The sequence below is a fragment of the Oncorhynchus mykiss genome, chromosome 2 (assembly GCF_057628025.1).
Source record: "Oncorhynchus mykiss isolate SJ-2025 chromosome 2, ASM5762802v1, whole genome shotgun sequence".
NCBI lineage: Eukaryota > Metazoa > Chordata > Actinopteri > Salmoniformes > Salmonidae > Oncorhynchus > Oncorhynchus mykiss.
Genome location: NC_143023.1, coordinates 63055155 through 63082510, shown reverse-complemented (window position 1 = coordinate 63082510; position 27356 = coordinate 63055155). Strand labels below are relative to the sequence as shown.

The 27356-nt window shown below is 45.0% G+C and overlaps 2 protein-coding genes and 1 pseudogene across 17 annotated transcripts in view; all 3 read left to right on the top strand.

The window, feature by feature from the left end:
* LOC110493507 (SRSF protein kinase 2) overlaps positions 1–10884 on the top strand; it is a 71746-nt gene extending 60862 nt beyond the window's left edge. For 3 of the 15 annotated variants that reach the window (XM_036952726.2, XM_036952731.2, XM_090204299.1), the window contains 9 exons: positions 2240–2265; positions 2429–2741; positions 3061–3981; positions 4150–4265; positions 4403–4510; positions 4976–5045; positions 6396–6488; positions 7091–7183; positions 8360–10884. In XM_036952726.2, the coding sequence (XP_036808621.2) occupies positions 2240–2265; positions 2429–2741; positions 3061–3981; positions 4150–4265; positions 4403–4510; positions 4976–5045; positions 6396–6488; positions 7091–7183; positions 8360–8544 (1925 nt within the window). In that variant the 3' untranslated portion in view covers positions 8545–10884. Of the gene's footprint in view, positions 1–2239; positions 2266–2428; positions 2742–3060; positions 3982–4149; positions 4266–4402; positions 4511–4975; positions 5046–6395; positions 6489–7090; positions 7395–8359 lie in introns of those variants that run through there. The other 12 variants (XM_036952742.2, XM_090204324.1, XM_090204316.1 and 9 more) reach the window with 6 other exon arrangements.
* An 11077-nt stretch (positions 10885–21961) lies between these two features.
* The window catches only part of si:dkey-82f1.1 (DENN domain-containing protein 2A), a 41183-nt gene continuing 35788 nt past the window's right edge, over positions 21962–27356 (top strand). Inside the window, exon 1 of one of the 2 annotated variants that reach the window (XM_021567812.3) lies at positions 21962–22401. The gene's annotated coding sequence lies outside the window, so the exon portion shown is untranslated. Of the gene's footprint in view, positions 22402–24202; positions 24329–27356 lie in introns of those variants that run through there. The other variant, XM_090204235.1, reaches the window with a different exon arrangement.
* On the top strand, positions 26083–27315 carry LOC149985181 (uncharacterized; annotated as a pseudogene).

Sequence of the window (27356 nt, the reverse complement as noted above, 5' to 3'; positions counted from 1 at the left end):
TGTAGAGATTGTATTTATCATCATTAGTCATTTAGGTCAACATTGGATCATTCAGAGATCCTCACTGAACTTCTGGAGAGAGTTTGCTGCACTGAAAGTAAAGGGGCTTAATAATTTTGCACGCCCAATTTTTCAGTTTTTGATTTGTTAAAAAAGTTTGAAATATCCAATAAATGTCGTTCCACTTCATGATTGTGTCCCACTTGTTGTTGATTCTTCACAAAAAAATACAGTTTTATATCTTTATGTTTGAAGCCTGAAATGTGGCAAAAGGTTGCAAAGTTCAAGGGGGCCGAATACTTTCGCAAGGCACTGTATATTGCTAGTATCGGGAAGTATCTGTCTCACAGTTTCAGTAGTTTGCAGTATAGTAGTAAGTATTGCTTCTGATCAGCAGTACCCTGATGTGTATCAGTATATCTGTCACAGCATTAATGAATTTATTCATCAATCGGACGAATCAATCAGTTCGGCGGTCCCTTAGTTTGTTGCTTCATCTTGCCAGCCATCTTGGCAGAGAGGTTGCTTGAGAGGTCGCGGCTCCGCTAAAAGCTAGCTGCTAGTGATTACGGAAATGTGCCTTTAGCAAGGAGAGAGAGGAGGACAGGGTGGGAAGCGGAGTTGTTAAGCGTTTTTTTTTTATTTAGCCAGCTCACTCTTTGCTTCCACTCACATTCCCCTATTGTCTTAGGCCTGATGTTCCTTCAACATCCGCTTCAAAATGTACTGTTTGTTTAGCAGAGCCAGGGGTCAAGTAGTGTCGACATCACACGGCTGGACACTCAACTCATCCAATAGTATCCCTCGAAATTTGACAGCTCTAATTAGCCTTAATTCCATGCCTTACTTTTCTTCACAAATCTCAAATCTCTAAGTGTTCCATACACCGGTGGACACCACAGGAGGTTGGTGGCACCTTAATTGGGGAGGACGGGCTCGTGGTAATGGCTGGAGAGGTATAAGTGAAATTGTATCAAATACATCAAACACGTGGTTTCCAGGTGGTTGATGCCATTCCACTGGCTCCGTTCCAGACATTATTATGAGCCGTCCTCCCCTCAGCAGCCTCCTGTGACTGACACATCTTCAGACTCCACACACACCTATGAGTCAGGTGGGAATGATGAGGGTTGTATGTGGGCATTGTGTAACACATGGAGAAAAGGTTGATTACTATGGATCTAGGACAAGGGAATAAAGCCGTCTGGAATTACTGTGAATACATCCTCCTTTCAACTCACACAGTTCACCCAAGGATTGGGTATGCATTCTCATCGACGGGGCTGCAGTGGAGCAGGTTGAGAGCTTCAAGTTCCTTGGTGTCCACATCACCAACAAACTAACATGGTCCAAGCACACCAAGACAGTCGTGAAGAGGGCATGACAATGCCTTTTCCCCCTCAGGAGACTGAAAAGATTTGTCATGGGTCTTCAGATCCTCAAAAGGTTCTACAGCTGCACCATCGAGAACATCCTGACTGGTTGCATCACTGCCTGGTACGGCAACTGCTCGGCCTCCGACCGCAAGTTACTACAGAGGGTAGTGTGTATGGCTCAGTACATCACCAGGGCCAAGCTTCCTGCCATCCAGGAACTCAACACCAGGCGGTGTCAGAGGAAGGCCCTAAAAATTGTCAAAGACTCCAGCCACCCTAGTCATAGACTGTCCTCTCTGCTTCCGCACGGCAAGCGGTACCGGAGCACTAAGTCTAGATCCAAGAGGCTTCTAAACAACTTCAAGACTCCTGAACATCTAGTCGAATTGCTACCCAGATCGATTTGCATTGCCCCACCCCCCTCTCCACACCACTGCCACTCTCGGTTGTCATCTATGCATAGTCACTTTAATTAACTCTACCTACATGTACATACAACCTCAACTAACCGGTGCCCCCGCACATCGACTCTGTACCGACACCCCCCTGTATATATTGTTATTTTTTACTGCTGCTCTTTAATTACTTGTTACTTTTATCTCTTATTCTCATCTGTATTTTTTGAAACTGCACTGTTGGTTAAGGGCTCGTAAGTAAGCATTTCACTGTAAGGTGTGTGTGACTAATATGTGACTAATACCGTTTGACTTGATTTTTCATTTGAAGTCTTTAACAGGGTCTAAAAGATATGAGGTCTTATTCAGGGGGTACATATTACACAAGAGTGTGCGAGGGATGATCTGTTTGAAGTTGAACTTTCTCCAGACTCTGACTTTGTATGACTCTTGTTTCATCCCCAACAGTCAGCACAGCACCACAGGTCAAACCGGTGAGTGGCCCAACGTTTTGTATTCACCTCATAAACAGAGGAAAAAAACTGATTATGCTGTCCAATGTTTTTTCAAACTAATTGCAGTCGCTCAACAAATGGGCCAGTGTGTCACTAACTGTAATAGACCCCTCCTGTCCTCTTCCTCTCTCCTCTCCTCTAGGTGGGGAAGATCTCGAAGAACAAGAAGAAGAAGCTGAAGAAGAAGCAGAAGCGTCAGACCGAGCTGTTGGAGAGACGCATGCTGGAGATCGAGGCCCTGGAGAAAGAGGCTGAGAAACAGAGGGCCACAGAGGGCCCCGAAGGTGAGGGGTTGACCCACTCCCCAAAACACGCACCCCGCAACGCGGCACTGGGGCCCGCCGTCGCACTGGGTGAGAGCGATGACGACGATGATGACGATGAAGAGGATGGAGACGAGGAGGAGGAAGGAGAGGCGGAGAGGGAGAGGCCTACCAGGCTAACCAATCACACCTGTGAGTTGATGTGGTTTGACTGTCAATCAGTGTGGTGGTGGTGGACATTCCCTCAATGTGTTGGTTATTCACGCATTCAGTAGTGTGTGTGACTCAGAGCTGTGTGGAATGGGAGTGAATGAGAACTGGAGGAGGATGGGCCCGCCTCCAACCTTTCACACTAGGTCTTCTAGAGAGGAGCAATGCCAGGCTGATTCATAAACAACTACAGTCTAACCGAAGCTCAATCTCGCTCTCTCTTTCTCCCTCTTTCTTTCTCCTCTCTCTCCCTTTTCTCTTTTTCACTCCTCCACTCTTTATCTCCCCCTCCGCCTTTCAGGTGCTGCCCTACCCCAGGAGCAGTCAGAGGTTCCCCCCATGCCAGAGGCAGCAGCAGAGCAGGAGGGGGAGCCCACCCCCAGCCCTGCTCCAGAGACAGAGACACAGACCCCCACACCCACTCCCACCACACCTGGGGATGGCAACACAGCCAATCCAGAGGGCCAGGCCGAGGAGGAGGAGGACGAGAAGGAGGATTGGAAAGAGGCCGTAAAGGAAGAGAAGGAGGAAGAGGAGGAGGATGGGGAAGATGACGAAGAGGATGAAGAGGACTTAATTACAGCTCCGGCCGAGCCGCCACCAGCGCTAGAGAAAGAGGAGAAGGAGTTGAGAACAGAGGAGGAGGAGAAGGGTGAGGAGACCAAGGAGCAGGAAACGGACAAAGAGGAAGAGGACGACGACGACGATGACGACGATGATGATGATGATGATGATGAGGAAGAAGACGATGACGCCGATGAAACAGAGACGGGCGCTGACGACCTCAGCAACTCCACCTCCACCGCCACGGGCCAGAACAACAACACCCACAAAACCAACGGCCACGTCCTACTGGGGGGTGAGGAGAGGGAGAGGGAGAGAGGTCCCAGAGCCAACCATCCAGTCCCTACCTCCTCCCCCATCCATCTGCACTGCCCCCTGGTGGAGTCAGAGTTCAGCTGCACGGACAGGGACCAAAGCTCCCTCAGCTCCTTCTATGAGCTCTTCAACGGCGAGGTGGTTACACCAGGCCTGACCAACGGGGCGCAGCGCCACAGGGGCACGGCGCCACGCTTCCCTGAGTTGCCGCTGGACCCCGACCCGGGAATCCCCGTCACAGGGGGCGGAGCTGGTCAACCGGGGGGCGCGACCTCCCCTCACAGCCCCACTGCTGACCGCAGCCGTACTGTGTCGTTGTCTAGCACTGGGGACATGCCTAAAGGTGAGGCGTTTCTCCCTTTCTCTCTCTCTCTCTCGTTCACTCTCTTTCGCACACATGTATGAACAACACAGATGTGCAGGTACAGTACATGGAGTCACAGAGACACACATTTGCTGTACATAATCTGCCTGTCCTTCTCGACAACATTAACCCGTTTATCTAAACTAGATGATGTGGTTCTAGCCAAGGCCAAAGCAGCAGACCTCCTGGTCAATCCCCTGGACCCCCGCAACGCTGACACACTCCGAGTCAAGATAGCTGACCTGGGCAACGCCTGCTGGGTGGTAAGACGTGTGTGTGTCTGTCTGTGTGTGTGTGTGTGCGCGCGTGCGTGCGTGCCTGTGGTGTTTTACAATAAAGTCATTAGCATTATAAACAGTAGTCGTTAAACTATCTCCTTCCTCTCCTTTCTCTTTCCCAGCACAAGCACTTCACAGAGGACATCCAGACCAGACAGTACCGCTCCATAGAGGTCCTGATAGGAGCTGGCTACAGCACTCCTGCTGACATTTGGAGCACCGCCTGCATGGTGAGCACACACACACACACACACACACACACACACACACACACACACACACACACACACAGAGACACACACACACACACACAGACACACACACACACACACAGACACACACACACAGACAGCAACACACACACACAGACACACACACACAGACACACACACACACAGACACACACACACAGACAGAAACACACACACACAGACACACACACAGACACACACACACAGACACACACACACACACAGACACACACACGCAGACAGCAACACACACACACAGACACACACACACACAGACAGAAACACACACACACACACACACACACACACAGAGACACACACAAAGACACACACACACACACAGACAGACACACACACACACACAGACACACACACACACACACACACACACACTCAAACAAACACAGTGCTGATGGATGATCCTGTCCTATGTGTGTCCTGCAGGCGTTTGAGCTGGCTACAGGAGACTACCTGTTTGAGCCCCACTCTGGAGAGGACTACTCCCGGGATGAGGGTCAGTCTCTACATACATCATGCGTTTCCGAATGGTTCAGACTCATACTAAACCTAATACGGCATAATACTGCACTTTATTGATCTACGCATGATTACAGTGGTAGAGGATTCAGCTGTTTTAATATTTGCTGTTGTTACCATTGATTTTGAAGGTGTTTAGACTGAGTAACCGTGTAGTTACAGCTGTTGTTGATCTGTCGTTTTGAGATTTGCTCAACTGAATTAAGTGATAGCACTTAGTACGATGGTAATACCTTGTAGTACTAGCAGATTGGAGATAGTATAACGGCTACATTTGAAATACTTTGTATTGCAACGGGCTCAAAGTAGAACATTCTTGAACGGGTTAAAGATGTCACAACAGATTTTAGTATAGCCCCCTCTAGTTTTCCTATCCACTAGTGTCTCTCTCTCTATCCTCACCTTCTACATCTTTACCCTCACTCAACCTATCCCCGAATCTACATCTATACCTGACCTGACTCATCCCGCCTTGTCACGCCCTATCCTCGTATTCACATCCACACTCCCTACACCTCCCTATCCCCGTATTCACATCCACACTCCCTACAGCTCCCTATCCTCGTATTCACATCCACACTCCCTACACCTCCCTATCCCGCTCATCCTCTATACCGGCTCACTCCTGGCCCCTACTCCCCACCCGCCCCCATGCTGTCCATCACGAAGCCCTAGTCCAGTTGACCTCCTGCACACTGTCACCTCAACCCTCTTGTTGACCTCATGTCCAGCTATCCACATTTGACTCCATAAATACCATTCTAACAATATTACACCACCACATACTTCACCAAAAGGGACTTGAACGATAATTCACCATACTATCGACATGAATGGCATGTAGTCCATATGTACGGACAGATACTGCCATGATATCTTCATTGACGACAATGAGAGCCACCATATTTGGGGATGAGTCTCTCAGATTCAAAGATAATAGATGCATGTCTCTCTACTCCAAACCCACGGCACTCTCTACTCCATCTCACCACCTCTGGTGTGGGGTCACTAACACTGAGCTCTCTGTCTCTCCCTCTTTCACTCTTTCCTCCTCTTCCCACCTCTGCCTTCCTTACTTGTCCTACTTTCTTGTTCTCCTTTTCCTCTTTCCTTCCTTCCTTCTTCCTTCCTTCCTTACTTCCTTATTTGCTTCCTTCCCTCTCGTCATCTCAATCCCCCGGTTCCTTGTCCTCCTTTTCCGCTCTCCTTTATCTTTTCACCCTATTCTCCCTCTCTCCTTCTCCTCCTTTCCCTGTTCCCCTTCCTCCTTGCTCCCTCTCTCCTCTTCCTCCCCCTCCTTCCTCCTTTCTCCCTCTCTCCTCTGTAGACCATATAGCCCACATCATTGAGCTGCTGGGCGTTATTCCACGGCACTTTGCGCTCTCTGGAAAATATTCCCGGGAGTTCTTCAACCGAAGAGGTAGCACCAGGGAAAGTTCTGGTGGGACGGAGACACACAGACACCCGAGCACACACAGTGACTCAGACAGACAGACAGACATGAATATAGACACAGTGGAATGGGAATTGTATAAGCAATAAGGGGTTTTGCAGCAAGTTGCCTGGCTGCCAAGACACCATTGGTGTGCACCAGAGGAGGCTGGTGGTAGGAGCTATAGGAGGACGGGCTCGTTGTAATGGCTGGAATGGAATCAATGGAACGGAGTGTTTGATAGCATTCCATGATTCCATTCCAGCCATTACAATGAGCCCATCCTCCTATAGCTCCTCCCACCAGCCTCCTCTGGTGTGCACAGCTATTCAAGACCGCACTTGAAGCAGGAACAATATGTCTGTTTGCTTTATTTCACATATTTAGTCATAGCCCTCTCCAGTACCTTCTGGAGAGACTTACTGTCCCGTCAGTCAGTCTGTCCGTCTATCAATGTGGTGTCTCCAGGTAGCAGTGTGTCCATCCATCCCTCCAGTGTGTGTGTGTGTGTGTGTGTGTGTGTGTGTGTGTGCATGCTGTAATGCCGTGCCTGTTCTCTTGTGGTGTGGGCTGTGGCGGCCGGGGTTCAGATCACATCGCTCTGATCACGGAGCTTCTGGGGAAGGTTCCACGCAAAGTGGTCGCCGCCGGGAGGTACAGCCGAGAGTTTTTCTCCAAGAAAGGTAACGTCATGACGAGGTACTACCCCAACGAGGCAGACAGGAATACAGTATTTATCTCTAAGTTTTAGTACATGTAACAAAGCTAGTCGTCGGTAGTATTCGAGTAGTGTGTCCACCTAGAAATACAAACAGTACATCCATCAGAAAATGTGCGCTTTCAAGCTTTGGTTATAAATATCTTGCTAGTTTCACCAGTATTAGCATAGTAACTTTATCCCTACCTGTACATATCTACCTTAATTACCTTGTACTCCTGCTCATCAACTCGGTTCTGGTACCCCCCCCCCCCCCCCGTGTATATAGCCAAGTTATCATTACTCATGGTGTATTTATTCCTCATGTTATTATCTTTGTATTATTTTTCTATTTTTCTCTCTGCGTTGTTGGGAAGTAAGCATTTCACTGTTAAGTGTACGCCTGTTGTTTACGAAGCATGTGACAAACAAGATTTGATTTGAGCCACTTGACTGAGCTCTGAGTCCTATCCTCTACGAGTCTACGGCCTGTCTACCAATCTATGTGTGTTACCTCTGTGTCTCTCCTTGGTAAGTGTCTGTGTCTTTAGAAACGGTATGCTTACCCTGCTGCTAGCCTGCTTCTCTCATGTTCCAGTCATGGGGCTCTAATATTCTGATTACAGCTCCTTTTCTTTGATGTTCTCTGTCTCTCTCTCTCTCTCTCCCTCGCTCTATCAAAGGTCTCGTCTGGTGTAAAAGGATGTCTTAATTCATTCTCCTTTTATCTCTCTATGGTCTTAATGTGTTCTGACGGACTCAGTCGCTCGCTACTCCAGGCCCTTGATTTGCCTTTCTTGGGCCGTGTCTCAATAGTCTTCAGCTTGTGTCCTTTCCTTCATCTATGGTACACTGTAAGTAATGTTAAATAATGAGAATAATTACAGTGAAAGCGATGTGAGGAAGCCTTGCTTCCACCAATTCAGTGTAGATGAAAGCAAAGAGACATGGGAAGGATGCCACTGTGGAGTATTGAGATGCAGCCCGGGTTCTACTCTCTCTTCTCTGTCCCTCTCTTAATCTCTCTCGCTTCTCTCTCTCTCTTTCTTGCTCTCTCACTCTTTCTCTCTCATGGTTAGTCTTTACAAATCATAGCTCTTTAACTAATTACTCTTCCTTTCTCTCTCTCTATTTCTCTCTCTCTCTCTACCTCCCCCTGTAGGTGAGCTGAGGCACATCACCAAGCTGAAGCCCTGGTCCCTGTTTGATGTGTTGGTGGAGAAGTACGGCTGGGCCCCTGAGGATGCCGGCCACTTCACCCACTTCCTGCTGCCCATGCTGGAGATGGTCCCCGAAAAGAGGGCCTCGGCTGGGGACTGCCTCAGCCACCCCTGGCTCAACTCGTAGCGGCACCAGCCCCCCCCCCCCCCCCTCCCCCTAGTGGCAGCCTCCACACACTGCTCAAAGCTAGGCACTCAAGACTGGGGGGAGAGGGGGGAGGAGGAGAGGGAAATGGGAGACTTTCTTGGTCCTGCCCTGCCCTGCCTCGCCCTGAGCCCCCCCCCACACACACACACACACACACATAGGCATGCACACATGTAAAACAGACACCCGCAGAGCCTCAGCAGGTAGAAACCACAAGGTTGTCATAGACCAGATAGAGAAAAGCTGCTCCTCTGCGGTCCTCCCCATAAGTCCCATACAACCCCTCACAGGAGGAATAGAGCGGCCCAGGAATGGAGTTGGACGGAGTTAAACTTCCACGATTATAGACAGGTAGGACAGAGATCCCTGCACAACATGGGGAGCAGCCATGGTCAGGACTGTGTCTTCCAAGACATCTCCTACTTAGAAAGGCCATGCAGTCTGAACAGAAACTAACCGGCTCATATGAATGGGTTCTCTGCAATGTCCTGACCAGTCTTATCCTGAACCTAGACCTGTCCTCCACTCTGGGTTTCCTATTGGAAGTCAATGAGCACCTCTATCAGAATGCTGACTGTGTGATAGCTCCATCTGCCTGACCTTACAACAGCACGGCCTAAACCTGCTGAGGCAGAAGTGTGTGTATGTGTGTGTGTGTGTGTGTGTTATTAATCTGGGTCTGCACTGCACATTCTGTAGGTGCAACAGGCAAGTGTATGTACGTCCCTCTCCTACAAAGGCGCAACAAGACTTCCAAATTAGGAGTCGGCCCTTCACATTACTCCTCTCATCCCTCTCCAGCCCCTGCCCCCCTCCCTCACTCTGTAGGAGTACTGTGCCCCCCCCTGCCCAGGACTGAAGCAGTGTTGTTGAACTGTTTACATCCCCCCCAAAGACCCAGTCCCCTGCCCTGTTCAGCCCCCCTAGCCACCCAGCCAACAACACAGCTCCAGTCCCATCCCCAGCCACCAGCCACCAGGGTGCCCCAGAACTGAACTGCTACCACACAGACAGACATACAGACAGACAGGGCACGGAACAAACAAAGATCCTAAAGACTGATGCTCAATGAGCCGGACTGCTTGATCTGTAAAGAGTTTAACTGTCGGGTAAAGGAGTGAAGTGTACGGAGAGGCTGATTGACAGGAAGGTGTGATGATGGTAATGATGGACGGATGTTACTTAAGAGTTGTACATTTCATTGGTTTGTTTGTTTTAGTTTTCTTCCTGTCTTTTTATTTCAAAAGTGAAAGGAGTCACCTTTTTGGTGCCCCGTGTGAGGTTATCCAAAGTCCATTTTTTCCTTTTTCGAATCCTCCCTCCCTTTGACATTCCTGATTCAGTCACACCATTCCTGACCTCTTTTCCTCTTTATCCTTAAAACAAGAACAATCCTTATGAGTCCCTGTGGCGTGGCACGTTTACCAGATATGATTATTCCCCCCTGTAACCTTCACAGGAAACCCTCAAACTTGATCCTTAGCTTCTCCAGAAGGGGTTAGTCAAATGGAGGTTGCACTTGTCTTTGTAGATGTTGTTCAGGGATATATCTTTGTACATAACTCTGAGATCCGGCTCTGGAGATAAGACCGACTTACAGAAATGAAGAAAAAAAAAACACATGCATCATTCCTAAAAGAGGCTGTCACATGGACATGGATCTGTCCTCCAGAGCAGACAGTGGCGAGAGGCTGAGCCATTCTGGAGGCCACCAGAATATCAAACTGTGCCACCCTGTGGCTGATGAGGGTACTGCATTCCTGCACACTGCAGCGCCTCTCAGTGCCAATGCTTCTACGTTCCACTCCACTTCTCTCTCTCTCTCACACTCATCACAATTAGTCCAGTTGCCTATTTTTCGCAATAAAATAAAAATGAGTATAAGTAAATGGTGAGATATTTTTTAAAATATTTAATTAATTTAAAGAAGAAAAAAAAAGATACAAAAATGATCTGGTTGTTGTGAAAGTGACCGAATCTCGTCCTGTTGAGGTGATTGTGTTTGTCTGTCTTAGAGATGTTATTTCTTTTGTAATTATTATTGTTATATTATTATTACTGTAATTGATCTGATTAGTTATTTTTTACTCAGTTGTCACCTCTTCCTCCCCTCTTACATGAACAGTGCTGCTCTATTTGGACTTGTGACGGTGATGAAATTGATCAAACATTTTTGCAATAATAGTAAATTATGATTTTTTTTGCACCAAAAGCTCCTGATCTCACTCTCAGCCATGCTGACTGTTCTTCCTGACATCGACAGAATCGCGTCTCTTTTCTGTGTTTTTCATTGACAGATTTAATAAAATTGTAAATTAATGGAGTCTTGATGTGGTCTTTGACAGTTCACAGCAGTTTTCACTAAATACTACTAATATTGTAACTTGTGTATTGAGGATAAGAGACAAAAGCTGAGATTTTGATGCATTTTCAAACCAGCCTTGAGACATGCATATAAAATATATATTCACTAGCGAGTGTAAAAAGATGACAACAAAAAAAACTTCAAAATGGCAATGTGTTGTTATCACTCAGAATGCTGAGGTCAGTTGACTTGACACACCTTATTACATTCTAATACTCACATTATTCTAACTGCATGACATTGCATTATTCTAATTGCACGCTGAAAGATGATCCGAACAATACCCTGAGATTACTAGAATAGTATAAAATAATATTCTAAGGATTGTCACTGAATCAGATATATGTTAAAACTCACTTCTATTTTAATTAAGGGAAAATACTCTGCAGTGTTTACAGATGGTGTAAGCACAACTGTCAGTCAGTTTTAAAACACAGGCAAATCACATGCACCTTCAAGTATAAATGCTGTTTGTCAGCATTTCACAGGTAAAAGGTACATTACAACAACGTATACGTTGAGTCATTCACTAATGTAACATGCAGAAGGCCAGGAGTTTTTACCAACCACCTGACCAGGACTTACTCTGTGCCCTTACAAGGTCAAGAAGAACTCTAGACCCTAAATATGAGGCATCGGTGATAGTGTTTGAGAGCATCAATTCTTCTGACTGTTTTACAAATCACCTTGCACCTTAAATATTTATGATGTTTAGATAAGTCAGTCGGGTCAGTCAGTGATGCTATCAAACACAGCCTATGGCAGATGTAGTGATATGTGTGTGTTGTGAGGAGAGTCGGACATTCTTGAGCAGCAGGGGCTTGGGCAGCTCCAGAATGTCTACGTTTGGGTCCAGAGGCCTCCCCAGCCCCTCCAGCACCATGATGGCTTACACAATGACGCAAAGTTACTCTCCAACTTCAGTCTTGGTAGCAAACTCACATACTGTACATCAATGGAGGCTGCTGAAGGGAGGATGGCTCATAATAATGTCTGGAACGGAGCAAATGGAATGGCATCAAACCCATGGAAACCATATGTTTGATACAATTCCACCTATTCCGCTCCAGCCATTACCATGAGCCCGTCCTCCCCAATCAAGGTGCCACCAACCTCCTGTGCTGTACATTCAGTAAATTAAGTCCATGTGCAAAATATCTAGATATGACTATTGTTGATGTTACAGAAAATGTTTGTAGTTTTGAAACTAGACCTTCTCAATCCAGGACCAGTCAAATTTACCGTGTGGGTGACCAATCCAAAGACTCTGGATAACAACTCAACCACTTGGACCTTCCCCATTGAGAGATCTCCTTTTTGAACCGAGGCACGTCCTGGCACTCGTTGGCCCTGGCATGGTTCAGGATCCACTCTGCCACCTGTTCCCCCTAAAGACAACAGCTATGGGTGTTAGAAGCTCATTGGATACCCCACATCCTCCATCGCTCACCAACACAGTGTCCCACCGGTCTGTCAGGGTGGCCCTGAAAATCATACAATGTGATTTTCTGGATTTTTGTTTTAGATTCCGTCTCTCACAGTTGAAGTGTACCTATGATTAAAAAAAATGACAGACCTCTACATGCTTTGTAAGTAGGAAAACCTGCAACCCCCCTAGTCTTTGGTCCCATATTCCTAGCATGCAATGACTACACCAAGCTTATGACTTTACAAACTGGGTGGATGTATTTGCAGTTTGTTTTGGTTGTGTCCCATAGAAATGAATGGTAAATAATGTATTGTGTCATTTTGGAGTCACTTTTATTGTAAATAAGAATATAATGTGTTTCTGAACACTTCTACATGAATGTGGATGTTACCATGATTACAGATAGTCATGAAAGAATCATAAATAATGATGAGTGAGAAGGTTAGAGGCATAAATGTCATTACACCCCCACCAAACACTTTGCTGCCCTCCCCTGCTATTGGTCATGTCCAGAGGTTAGTGTGTTTTGGGGGCATGAACTTTGTGCAACTGTACCTTTCTCACTCATTATTCACGATTATCCGTCATCATTTCTAAACAGTGAAAATCTAATCAAATCTTATTTGTCACATGCGAATCAGTGGCGATTCGAGCTTGTATGGCGAACCCCCCCTTCAGCAGCCCCCCAACAACAACAAAAAAAGCACCATTCTGTACTAACTGTCATTTTTATTCAGACATTTGGAACAACACAAATAAATCATTAAACCATTTAAAGCTGTATAGATATCAAAAAGAAGTAACAAAGACAAATAGAAACAAATTGTAGTATATAAATACAAATAAAAAATAGAATCAAATTATTAAACTATTACCCTATTGCTAACAACAAACACACACACACAACTAAATTGCACAAATCCTACATCACACAAATACACAAATAGAATAACACAGTTATAAAGAAGAGGTCCTGATTAGTACACTATTGCACTTCAAACAAGAAACACAAACTAAATTGCACAACTAATTTCATTAGTACTGTACAAAGTTAGAGGTGCACTATTTGATAGATTCCCCCGCTCCCCCTACCTCGGGCTTCCAGTGGGGAGACCTGAGGTCAACCTACCTCCGCCCCCCGCCCCATTTCGTACTTCTGAGTGGGAGACCTTCCCAGGCTACAGCCTGCCTAGCTCACAAACTAGAATCAGGGCGCCCACTCCGACAAGGTTAATTGACCCACAGTCCCACACGGTGACATGATATCATTGACGTGACGTGCAAATGAGCGATAGAAAACCGATCGTGCAAATGTCACCATTCTAAACATTTTTTTGTGCGGGCGCCCCATGCCGCGCCCGGCTGCCCATGTCGCCCCCCATGCCGCGCCCGGCTGCCCATGTCGCCCCCATGCCACGCCCGGCTGCACATGCCTAAATCCACCACTGCGCCGAATACAACTGTAAAATGCTTTGCTTACGAGCTCTTCCCAACAACGCAGGGTTTAAAAATACAAATAGTAACAGAAGAGGAATAAAAAACACAATGGAGTTACACACACACATACACACACACACACACACACACACACACACTATATATAAAAACAAATGTGCATAACAAATACCCTCAAATAAAAGGTGACATTCTGTACTGTCGCCTCATATAAAACATTTGATCTCGAATCCAAAATGCTGAGGGTCAGAGCCAAATGAAATATTTTAGATTCACTGTCCTAAAAAATAAGGGAGTTTATATGGTGCTTTTGAAAATATTCAGACCCCCCTTCAGACCCCCCATTTTGATACATTACAGCCTTATTCTAAAATGGATTAAATAAAACTAATTTGTCATCAATCTACACACAATACCCCATAATGACAAAGCGAAAACAGGTTTTTAGAATTTTTGCTAATGTATATACAAAATGTACAAATTAAATACCTTATTAATGTAAGTATTCTGACCCTTTGATATCAGACTCAAAATTGAGCTCAGGTGCATCCTTTTGAGCTCAGGTGAAGAATGCCACTGAAGGGGATGGCTACCGTTTTACGATCCTGTAACCAATAGTGCTATTGTGTATGTTTTTTTAACGTTATTTGTAACTTATTCGGGGGAGGAAGGTAGCCTAGTGGTTAGAGCGTTGGGCGAGTAAATTAAAGGTTGCTGGATCGAATCCCCGAGCTGACAAGGTAAAAATATGTTGTTCTGCCCCTGAATAATCCATTGTTCCCTGGTAGGATGTCATTGTAATTAAGAATTTGTTTGTAACTGACTTGCCTAGTTAAATAAAGGTAAAATAAAATCAAGGTAAGAAAATTCACAGGAGGAAAAGATGGAAATGTTGTGGGCGACGATCCGTCGCCAAGAGAGTAATTTACCATCGGTCCTATTAGCCAGCGAACAATCAATCGATAATAAAATAGACAAACTACAAGCACGTATATCCTACCAACGGGACATTAAAAACTGGAATATCTTGTTTCACCAAGTCGTGGCTGAACGACGACATGATTAACATACAGCTGGAGGGATTTAAGCTTTTTCAGCAGGATAGAACAGCGACATCAGGTAAGGCAAGGGGTGGTGGCCTATGCATGTTTGTAAACAACAGCTGGTGCACGAAATCTAGGGAAGTCTCAAGGTTTGTATCGCCTGAGGTAGAGTATCTCATGATAAGCTGTAGACCACACTATTTACCAAGAGAGTTTACATCTATATTTTTCGTAGCTGTCCAAATACCACCGCAGTGGCACTAAGACCGCACTCAATGAGCTGTATACGGTGCTCCTAGTGGCCGGGGACTTTAATGCAGGGAAACTCAAATTCTATTAGCATGTTAAATGTGCAACCAGATGGGAAAAAAACTCTAGACCACCTTTTCTCCACATACAAAAATGTGTACAAAGCTCTCCCTCGCCCTCCATTTGGCAAATCTGACCATAATTCTATCCTCCTGATTACTGCTTACAAGCAAAAACTAACGCAGGAAGCACCAGTGATTCGTTCAATAAGAAAGTGGTCAGATGAAGCAGATGCTAAAGCTATAGGACTGTTTTGCTATCACAGACTGGAATATGTTCCGGGATTCTTCCAATGGCATTGAGGAATACACCACATCAGTCACTGGCTTCATCAATAAGTGCATCGATGACATCATCCCCACAGTGACCGTACGTACATATCCCAACCAGAAGCCATGGATTACAGGCAACATCCTCACTGAGCTAAAGGGTAGAGCTGCCGCTTTCAAGGAGTGGCAACCCGGAAGCTTATAAGAAATCTAGCTATGCCCTCCAACGAACCATCAAAAAGGCAAAGCATCATTACAGGACTAAGACTCGTACTACACCGGCTCCGCCACTCGTCGGATGTGGCAGAGCTTGCAAACTATTACAGACTACGCTAAGAATATGTCGAAGATAAATACACAGATGAGAGGACTAGAATTAACGATCAATGGAAATAGTGTTTTTTTCTGTAATAGGGAATTATTTATCAACGGGTCAGAGACATGGAAGGAATTTGTCTATACAGGGAGCCTGAAATAGGATACTTGTTATTTGCCCATTGACCCAGTTGTACTGCAAGGACTTCTAATTGGTCAACCACAGGCTAGGGCTTGGTTATAAAACTGCATTCTGTCCCTTTGTTCTGTGGAGAGAACCACAGGGTAGAATCACTGGGAGAGAATTACTGAGGACAGGGAAGCATGAACATCTGCCATCTACCTCTCAGCATAACATGATTTATCCTATTTGAATAAGCCTATTTTCCTCCCTCGATTTGCTTTGGGGTCTGTGTTATTAAAGAATAACATCAATTGCTAACACTACAAAGGGAAGCACAGCCACGAGCTGTCCAGTGACACAAATCTACCAAACGAGCTAAATTACTTCTGAGCTCGATTTAAAGCAAGCAACACTGAAACATGCATGAGAGCACCAGCTGTTCCGGACAACTGTGTGATCACGCTCTCCGTAGCGGATGTGAGTAAGACCTTTAAACAGGTCAACATTCACAAGGCCGCAGGGCTAGACAGATTACCAGGACATGTACTCCGAGCATGCACTGACCAACTGTCAAGTGTCTTCACTGACATTTTCAGCCTTTCGCTAACTGAGTCTGCAATGCAAACATGTTTCAAGCAGACCACCATAGTCCCTGTGCCCAAGAACACTAATGTAACCTGCCTAAATGACTATAAACCTGTAGCACTCATGTCTGTAGCCATGAAATGCTTTGAAAGGCTGGTCATGGCTCACATCAACACCATTATCCCAGAAGCCCTAGAACCACTCCAATTTGCATATTGCTGCAACAGATCCATAGATGATGCAATCTCTATTGCACTCAACACTGCCCTTTCCCACCTGGATAAAAGGAACACCTATATGAGAATGCTATTCACTGACTACTGCTCAGCGTTCAACACCATAGTGCCCTTGAAGTTCATCACTAAGCTAAGGACCCTGGGACTAAACACCTCCCTCTTCAACTGGTTCCTGAACTTCCTGACGGGCCGCCCCCAGGTGATAAGGGTAGGGAACAACACATCCGCCACGCTGATCCGCAATATGGGGGCCCCTCAGGGGTGCGTGCTCAGTCCCCTCTTGTGCACTCATGAATGCACAGCCAGGCACGACACCAACACCATCATCAAGTTTGCCGATGACTCAACAGTGGTAGGCCTGATCACCAACAACAATGAGACAGCCTATAGGGAGGAGGTCAGAGATCTGGTCGTGTGGTGCCAGGACAACAAACTCTCCCTCAATGTGGTCAAGACAAAGGAGATGATTGTGGACTATAGGAAAAGGAGGACAGAGCACACCCCCATTATCATCGACAACCCATTCTATAGTGGAACAAGTTGAGAGCTTCAAGTTCCTTGGTGTCCACATCACCAACAAACTAACATGGTCCAAACACACTAAGACAGCCGTGAAGAGGGCACGACAAAGCCTATTCTCCCTCAGAAGACTGAAAAGATTTGGCATGGGTCCTCAGATCCTCAAAAGGTTCTACAACTGCACCATCGAGAGCATCACTGCCTGGTATAGCAACTGCTCAGCCTCTGACCGCAAGGCACTACAAAGGGTAGTGCGTATGGCCCTGTACATCTCCGGGGCCAAGCTTCCTGCCATCCAGGACCTCTATATCAGGCGGTGTCAGAGGAAGGCCATAAAAATTGTCAAAGACTCCAGCCACCCTAGTCATAGATTGTTCTCTCTGCTACTGCACGGCAAGCGGTCGAGGTCCAAAAGGCTTCTTGACAGCTTTTACCCCCAAGCCATAAGACTCCTGAACAGGTAATCAAAGGGCTACCCAGACCCCTCTTTTACGCTGCTGCTACTCCCTGTTTATAATCTTTGCATCGTCACTTTAACTCTACTTACATATTACCTCAATTACCTCAAATAACCAGGGCCCCCGCACATTGACTCTGTACCGGTACCCCCTGTATATAGCCTCACTGGTTATTTTACTGCAGCTGTTTAATTATTTGTTACTTTTATTTGATGTTTTCAATTTTTCACTTATCTATTTTTTACTTTATACTTATTTTATTTGTTTTCTTAACTTCTTAAAGCACTTTTGGTTAAGGGCTTGTAAGTCAGCATGTCACTGTAAGGTCCACACCTGTTGTATTTGGCGCGTGACAAATACAATTTGATTTGATTTGAGGTGCATCTTGTTTCCATTGATCATCCTTGAGATGTTTCTACAACTTGATTGGAGTCCACCTGTCATAAATTCAATTGATTGGACATGATTTGGAAAGGCACACACCTGTCTATATTAAGGTCCCACAGTTGACAGTGCATGTCAGGGCGAAAACCAAGCCATTGGGTCGAAGGAATTGTCCTTAGAGCTCCGAGACAGAATTGTGTCGAGGCACAGATCTGCGGAAGGGTAGCAAAAAATGTCTGCAGCACTGAAGGTCCCCAAGAACACAGTGGCCTCCATCATTCGTAAATGGAAGAAGTTTGGACCCACCAAAACTCTTCCTAGAGCTGGCCACCTGGCCAAACTGAGCAATCAGGGGAGAAGGGACTTGGTCAGGGAGGTGACCAAAAATCCGATGGTCACTTACAGAGCTCCAGAGTTCCTCTGTGGAGATGGGAGAAACTTCCAGAAGCACAACCATCTCTGCAGCACTCCACCAATCAGGCCTTTATGGTAGAGTGGCCAGACGGAAGCCACTCCTCAGTAAAAGGCACATGACAACCCACTTGGAGTTTTCCAAAAGGCACCTAAAGACTCTCAGACCATGAGAAACAAGATTCTCTGGTCTGATGAAATCAAGATGGAACTCTTTGGCCTGAATGCCAAGCGTCACGTCTGGAGTAAACCTGGCACCATCCCTACGGTGAAGCATGGTGGTAGCAGCATCATGCTGTGGGGATGTTTTTCAGCGGCAAGGACTGGGAGACTAGTCAGGATCGAGGGAAAGATGAATCGAGCAGAGAGATCCTTGATTATAACCTGCACCAGAGCTCTCAGGACCTCAGACTAGGGTGAAGTGTCACCTTCCAACAGGACAATGACCCTAAGCACACAGCCAAGACAACGCAGGAGTGGCTTAGAGACAAGTCTCTGAATGTCCTTGAGTGGCCCGGCCAGAGCTCGAATTTGAACCCGGTCAAACATTTCTGGAGAAACTCCCTAAATACAGGTGTGCCAAGCTTGTAGCATCATACCCAAGAAGTCTCGATGCTGCCAAAGATGCTTCAACAAAGTATTGAGTAATGGGTCTGGATACTTATGTAAATGTAATATTTCTGTTTTACATTTTTAATTACATTTGCAAAAATTTCCAAAAACCTGGTTTTGCTTTGTCATTGTGGGGTATTGTGTGTATATTAATGAGGGGGGATTATTTAATACATTTTAGAATAAGGCTGTAACGTAACAAAATGTGAAAAAGTCAAGGGGTCTGAATACTTTCCAAATGCACTGTATAATAGGTTTCAAATATGCAGAGGTCACAAGACTGGACATGATTAGGCGATTTCACCATATTGAGACTCCCATCCTGGCAATTCTCTGCTTCCCCCGTAGATGGACCTTAGGGCTCAGGTAGTTGGATATGGGCTCACTCTGAAACAGCAAAGGTGTCATTTCTTCAACTTTTCCCATTGTGTTTCAATTGGTGTTGTGTCATATTTCCACCTGTTATTCGTATTAGGCATCTTGGTGATGTGGTCATCTCAACTTTGGTTATGGAAAATATTTTTCACAGCTGTTTAGATGGTACAATGATTATTTTCACTATACTTGCTTGTTTTGTTACATAAACTGAAATTAGGCGAACTATTCACATTTTTGCAATGAGGAAATGGCAGAGCGATTTCTACATAGTGCACTTAAAAAAATTAAATGTAAACATCCACATCCATACAATAATGTAATGGGTTGACATGACATGATAAAGTCATTTCAATACATTAAGCTTATTTTAAAAATATGTAGATAAAATATATATGTTTTCTGGAAGAATTCACACATAGAGTGTGCAGATGTTGGGGTGTCCAATAGAGGGAGACACAGGACAAGGTGAGATGCAGACAATGGTTTCCATGCTTAAAATTCAAAAAGTGTTTGAATCATCATTAGATACATTATTTAATTGTACATGTTGTCATTAATAAAAATAAAATGGAGAGAGTATCATTCCAAGTCACAAATTGTGTTTCTGGACAGAGGTCCTCTCCACCTCCCAGATGTAGAGTGGAAGGGACAGAGGAAGCCACACAAAAGCCACACAAAAGGTAGGAGGAACGCCTGTCAGGAAGTCCAGGATCCAGTTGCAGAGTGAGGTGTTTAGTCCCAGATTCCTTAACTTAGTGATGAGCTTCGTGGGCACTATGGTGTTGAATGCTGAGCTGTAGTCAGTGAACAGCATTCTCACATAGGTGTTCCTTTTGTCCAGGTGAGAAAGGGCGGTCTGGAGTGCGATTGAGATTGTGGATCTGTTGGGGTGGTATGCAAATTAGATGCAGTTAGTGCATTAATCTTAAGATAGCTAGGTGAGATACATAGATACCACATATTACAGTTGTAGTAAGTACATTTTTCCTCAAAGAAGTTATCAGAAAAGTGAGTGCTAGTATGAAAATACTTTACTAAAATTCCCCTTGACAGACACTACCAACAACAACACATATTGAAATACAAATACGTTTAGGCATATTTTGCAGAGATGAGTTCACAGGCTATAGATCAGCACTGGTTCAAGACAGTTGGACTCTATTTATGAAGCCTAGTAGGGTGAGGTAGTCTAGTTCAACTCATTCAACTCTCTGTGTGAACCCAGAGAGACTTTAACCGCACAAGTATTGCTGTTTTACTGATACAATAACAATACACTCCTTTGCCTTTGTTAGCCTAGTTGTCATCAAGATGTCAGACTCATGTGTAACTTGTATTTGTACAAATGCTAATATCGGTCCCATGACTTGAATAGGTTTTGTGCCACAAATGCTAAAAGGTTAGCATGTGGAAACAGTGCCAGGGAAACTAAACCAAATTATGGATTGCTGTCATGCCTTTTCCATAGACTGCTTACAGGGTAAGGAAAGCAATATGTAATTTGGGTGAACTAATTAATGTTGAGAGACAGATGGGAGGGGTTGAGTGGAGCTGAAGGGTGGGACTAATGACAAGATAAACAATGTAAAGCATGCGGGATCTGTAGAATGTATATAGGTTCGGAGCTTTTGTGAAATAGCATAGTTACAAATAGAAATCAAACTGGATGGACATCAGAAATAGAGGAAGGACTACGAACAAACAAGAGAGAACTATTGTAAAGTAGACTGTGTCTGTAGAGTGTGTATAAGATGTATGGATTGAAGGTAGAAGCAGAAGTGTTTATTAGTTTACTCCAATTGGGGGATCGGTGGTAGGCTTTATAATGAAGAATAATAATGAAGGTATATTATTTTAAAAAGTATGTATGTCTATATAGGTATGTGTATATATATGCATGCGTGTATGGATATATATATTTACCAAAAAAATATGGGGGATTGGAAATGATGCAGACAATTAAAGTGGAAGTAACATTCTTTCCGCAATATTAAGCTGATCCACCCTAAAAAAAAATTTTTTTAAAAATTGGGGGGCGGGTGAACTATCCCTTGAAGTCACCTGTAATTAGTAAATAATTAGAAATCAACAAATACATTGTCATGCCGTGTAAGGGCAGAGGTACATGGGGCCATCTGTAGCTACCAAAACACATTGCTGCTGTGGTTCTATTGGGTGGTTTGTGGACTGGTCAGTAAATAAAAGCTACTTTCAGAGATAAAGTCAGTGGAGGGCAGGAAAGCAAAACCCCCACTATCCTCTCAGAGAGAGGAAGAGTGGCCCTTCAGAACCTTTAATTGGCTCCCGGAGGAGGCCCTTATTTAAGTATTCAGTTATGCTCAGTTTTGCCCCTTCCTGCTCCATTCCGCTTCTGAGCAGGACACTCCGTTTCCACAGCAACTGGGGCTCCAATCGCCCAGCCAGCTGCAGATTAGTACAGCTGTGGGGGCTTGGGGGTGGGGGCTGAGCTGATGATGGAAAAGGAGGGCGGTACTAGAATAAGGGAGAAAGGCAGAAAAGGGAGGGGGGTCATGAGAGAAGGAGGGGTGGGAAAAGTTTGAGAAAGAGAGAGCGGCAAATTCATTGAAAGAGAATATAGATAGAGAGTATGTGTGTGTGTGAGTGAGAGAAGGCAAAAGGACAGAATAACTGAAAACATTTCAACCTGAAGGCTGAAAGGGGAGGGACCGCCTTGACTTGTCCTTTTTCAAACAAGTTTGTGGAGAATCTTGGAGAAGCTCTTTTTCTGCTTGGGAAGAAGGGGCAGGGTCTATGCTAAGTGAGAGTGCAGCTCAGAGGCAGGGGTGTAAAACCAGAGGAGAAAGGGGGAAAAGGCAATTTTGCTTTGAAGGAAGTCATACCAGTGGATGCTGTCAGTGTCCGATTTCACAAAATGACAAACCACTTCAAGAGCACTTCTACAGGGCTCATCCAGCTGAGAAAGGTATGGCAAAATAAGATTCACTTGTGTTTAATGTTATGCTTTTTGGTTTCAGAGATTTTGTTTTGTACTTTCTGTGAATCTCATTTTGAACTTTTTAAAATGTTTACTATGGGACTGAACCAGTAACATATTTAAGTGTGTTAATGTGGGTATTGTATGTTTTACTGAGTATTTTATGTACATTTTGGACTATAGGTCATTTATAGTGTGTCGGTTTTGTTAGCTTGTGTGCATTTGATTGAGCGCGCATGCATTTTGTGTCTGTTTGGATGCGGTACTGTGTGTGTGTGTGTGTGTGTGTGTGTGTGTGTGTGTGTGTGTGTGTGCACATGTGCTTTTGCATATGTTTGTATTTTGATAGCACATCTGAAGATACTTCAGATGTCTGTTTAACTTGAGCAATATTCAATTACAGTCTGCTCTGGCTCCAGCTAAAGTGTTTTTTGAATCTTCAAATAGGCTGTCAATTAATCATACTGCTGCACCAATTCCGTTATACAGAACCATGTTAGAATACCTAGGAAGACAGGCGCGTGTGTGTCAGCCTACTAAAAACTGTGCAGTAAGAATGATTCTAATGGGTGTCAGCTCTCATCTACCTATATATGAAATGAGCAAAGGGCAGGAGAGATGTTTTGGTTAGATGAGGGTAATGGAGAGAAATATGTGCATTCCAGTCCAGCTTCTAAAGAAGCGCAGATGAGTAGAGGGGGAGAGAGGCGCAGAGTGGATAAGTAGATGAGTGAGGTGAGACATTCTTCAGCTCTAGGAACAATGGCAGCCAGTGTAGAGTCTCTGTATTGTTGGGAGTCGGAGGCAGAAAGAAACATCCCCAAGGGACAGGCTGTGCATCTCACTCTCTGGGGAAGGTAGCACTTTGTTGGTTTTTCATTAGAGCTGTCATTAGAGGTAATCTACACTCTTAGAAAAAAGGGTTCTTTGGCTGTCCCCATAGGATAACCCTTTCTAGTTCCCGGTATAGCCCTTTCAGTTCCATGTAGAGCCCTCTGTGGAAAGGGTTCTACATTGAACCCAAGAGTTCTACCTGGAACCAAAAAGGGTTCTCCTATGGGGACAGCTGAAGAACCCTTTTTTAGGTTAGTGTAGTGGTTAAGTAGGAGTTTATTGTGATATACATTTGATGGTGGAAATTGTAAGGTGGTGGTAGGAGTCTAGTGCCCACAAATAAAGTTAACAATATTGATACTGTTGCATATTAATCACTGTCAAAACCAACATTTTGGACCGGGCCTTCCTCAAGGAAAGCTGAACTCAATGAAAACCTCATGTTAGTTGGTGTGAATTGGGGTTAAGGGAGGGGGAATTTGGGTGGAGTTGAGGTGACCGTAAAAGACAGAGGAAGCTCCGATGCCATGCCATACAGTTTACCAGGAACCTCTCCCGAGTTCTTACACGACTATCAGTCATCCTCTTTAATTCAATGAGGTTCTGACCGCCTCCTGATCCTGACGTTCTTCTGTTGTGTAATGTTCTATTAGCTTTCTACCTAACTTAAAAATACTAAACTGAGGAACGTTCAAAACTGACGTTCCGTCAGACACGACTCTTGCTCTTCCTTAGTGAAGAAATCAGTCTTGATTGGCGCTTCAGTTCATTCGACTAGAAGTGCTATCACATGCAACATTCTTCCATTCTTTTCCGCGTCGCTCTGTTGTGCTGTATTGAGTGTCTTGTAGTTCTGTGGCGAGAAGGACTGTAGTATTGAGAGAAGGTCTGTTTTGGTTTGTGACGTGGTACTAAAGCCTTTAATCCTGCAGTAAGTCCGCATGACTGGTGGAGAGCCAGAACCCCTTGTTTTCTGTTATCAGATGCCAACAACGGCCTGTTTGATTGGTGAGCTGTTTACATTCTCTGGAGTGGCGAGAGAGACCAACCGAATGATGACTGCTGTGTGACGCTCTGCTTTGTAGGTTTGCTTTCCCAGCCACACACTTACTCAGCCATTCATACACACTCATGCATACAGACACAACCAAAAGGCAAATGAAAGTGCTCAGTCTTAGATGTTTCGAGTATGTTTTCCCAATATGCAGCGACATTGTTAGTCTCATTTTCAGTGAAGCCAGATGTTTAGTATCGTGACAACTGTCATTTGTCACAATTAAATCTCAGCTGGTTTGGAAACCATCATGTATTGGATAAATGGATCTCAGGGAATCAGATGTGTTGACTCAAAACAGTGTTGGGCCAACTGGAGAAGTCATAAATTGCGTGCTGGGACTTAGTCAATGACAGATCAAGCTGTCTATTCGCACGCTGAGATGCATTTCTAGTGTGAGTGCGTGACATCTGTCCCCTCTCCTCAGAGGACCATTATCCTGAACATAGAACAGTGACAGCAGGTCTTTGAGGGGGACAGCCATTTCTCTGCCCTCTTACAGGAACCAGCTTTCTACAGGCACTCTACCAGGCACCCCCTGTGGCCAAGGACCCAACTGGGGCCTTCAGACTGCTGCCATTGACAGGCAGCTGTGGTTACCACGGTGACGCAGCCAGAATGTGTCCTGCAGTGCTAGTAGGGGTTTCAAGAAGTCGGAAACTTTCCGAAAAACTTCCAGAAATTTTCCATGGGAAGTTATGGATTTGGGGAATGTTGCTTAAATTTATAAGTGAACTTTTTTTTTTTGTGGGATACACAAGGCAATTCTAGGTCTTGTGGCATTTTTTTGGTTAAACTATCCCTAATTCAATGGAATTGCAACCCTCTGAATGCACAGTGTATTCCTCCATCACATGTGCAGTGCACTTTTCCATCACATGTACAGCTGATTCTCAAGATCCTGCACACTAATGAGATGCTATTGAACCTACACTACTACACTGTCTGAGCCAAGGACTACATGCTTTCTGGTAACTTTTGATTACAATACTGGGTGGGGTGAATATATTTATGACATGCATGATTTTGTTATTAAATAGTAGCCTACAGCAGTGTGTTTAAATAATTTCTAACTTAACAATTTCTGCTAGTTTTTGCTACCATGTGGGTTTTAGCTTACTTGAGCCTGCTAACTAAGGAGTGTTAATTCACCTGTTTATACATGCTTCAATTTATAACACGTATCTTACAAAGGAGTTGTTTTAATGTAACTGCTTACCTATTTCTGTACATGGAATTGTATATTGTTTTTTTTACTCATTTTTTTTCTAATCTTTACAGGAAAATGCCACGGGCACTATCTGATGTGTAGACACATTTCACTGCAGCTAATGTAGAAGGAAAAGCTGTCTACATTTGCAAATACTGTGCCAAATTATATGTGAAGAATGTAACAAAGATGCAGAATCATCTGGCCAAGTGCATAACGTTCCCTCAGTGCTCACAACAAGCAACCTCTGACAAAAGTCCCTCTACTTCTATTCGAGGAGTAAATGATGAATCCGACACCTTATTGATAGCAACAGCTCATGGTCCTCCTGGAATCAGAAGTTTTTTTGACTCAATGGAGGAACGTAGTCAGAGAAATGCTGAAGAATGTCTTGCTCGAGCTGTGTATACAACTGCCTGTGAGCATCAGAGGTGAACCAATGTGTATTGGAAGAGATTTCTGAATGTTCTTCACCAAGTGAAGGTCAAGCAAATCATAGAGAAAGCAGACTGTATTGCAATCATCTCTGATGGGTGGTCAAATGTTTGTGGACAAGGAATAATTAACTACATCTCCACCACTCAACCAGTCTTCTACAAGAGCACAGACACAAGGGACGACACACACCGGTCTCTACATTGCAGATGAGCTGAAGGCAGTCAACAATGACCTTGGACCTGGTGACAGACAATGCTGTGAACATGAAGGCTGCTTGGTCTAAAGTGGAGGAGTCCTACCCTCACATCACACCCATTGGCTGTGCTGCTCATGCATTGAATCTGCTCCTCGAGGACATCCTGGCACTGAAAACAATGGATACACTCTACAAGAGAGCCAATGAAATGGTTAGGTATGTGAACGGTCATCAAGTTACAGCAACAATCTACCTCACCAAGCAAAGTGAGAAGAATAAGAGCACCACATTGAAGCTGCCCAGCAACACCCGTTGTGGTGGTGGTGTCATCATGTTTGACAGTCTCCTGGAGGGGAAGGAGTCTTTCCAAGAAATGACCATATCACAGTCTGCCGATATGGACAGCCCCGTCAAGAGGATCCTCCTGGATGATGTATTTTGGGAGAGAGTGGTAAGCAGCCTGACACTCCGGATACCTATTGCAGTAGCCATTGCATTGATTGAGGGAGACCATGCCATCCTGTCTGATGTTCAGCCTCTACTTGCAGACAAAAGAGGAGAACTCCGTACTGCCCTGCCCACTTCACTGTTGCTCCAAGCAGAGGAAACTACAGTTCTGAAACGCATCAAAAAGCGTGAATACTCCTGCCTGAAGCCCATACACACTGCAGCGTACATGTTGGACCCCAAGTATGCTGGCAAGAGCATCCTGTCTGGTGCAGAGCTCAACGAGGCCTATGGTGTCATCACTACCATGTCTCGCCACCTTGGCCTGGATGAGGGCAAGGTTCTTGGCAGTCTGGCGAAGTACACTTCCAAGCAAGAGCTTTGGGATGGAGATGCAATATGGCAGTTATGCCAACATATCTCATCAGCCACCTGGTGGAAGGGACTTTGTGGATCTGAGGCTCTTTCACCTCCTGCCTCCATCATCCTCCAAATCCCAACATCAGCCACCTCGGAGCGCAACTTGTCCTTGTTTGGGAACACGCACACAACAGGCTGACCAATACATGAGTTGAAAAATTGGTGGCCATCCGGGTAAATTTGAGACTTTGAGCCTGACAACGAGCCACCCTCAACAAGGTTGGAGAGTGATAGTGAAGATGAGCTCTCAGAGTCTGATGTTCAAGAGGTGGACATTGAGGAGGTCCAGGGAGAAGACATGGAAGACAACCAAAGCTTTAGTTTCCAGATCATTTTATGTCTGT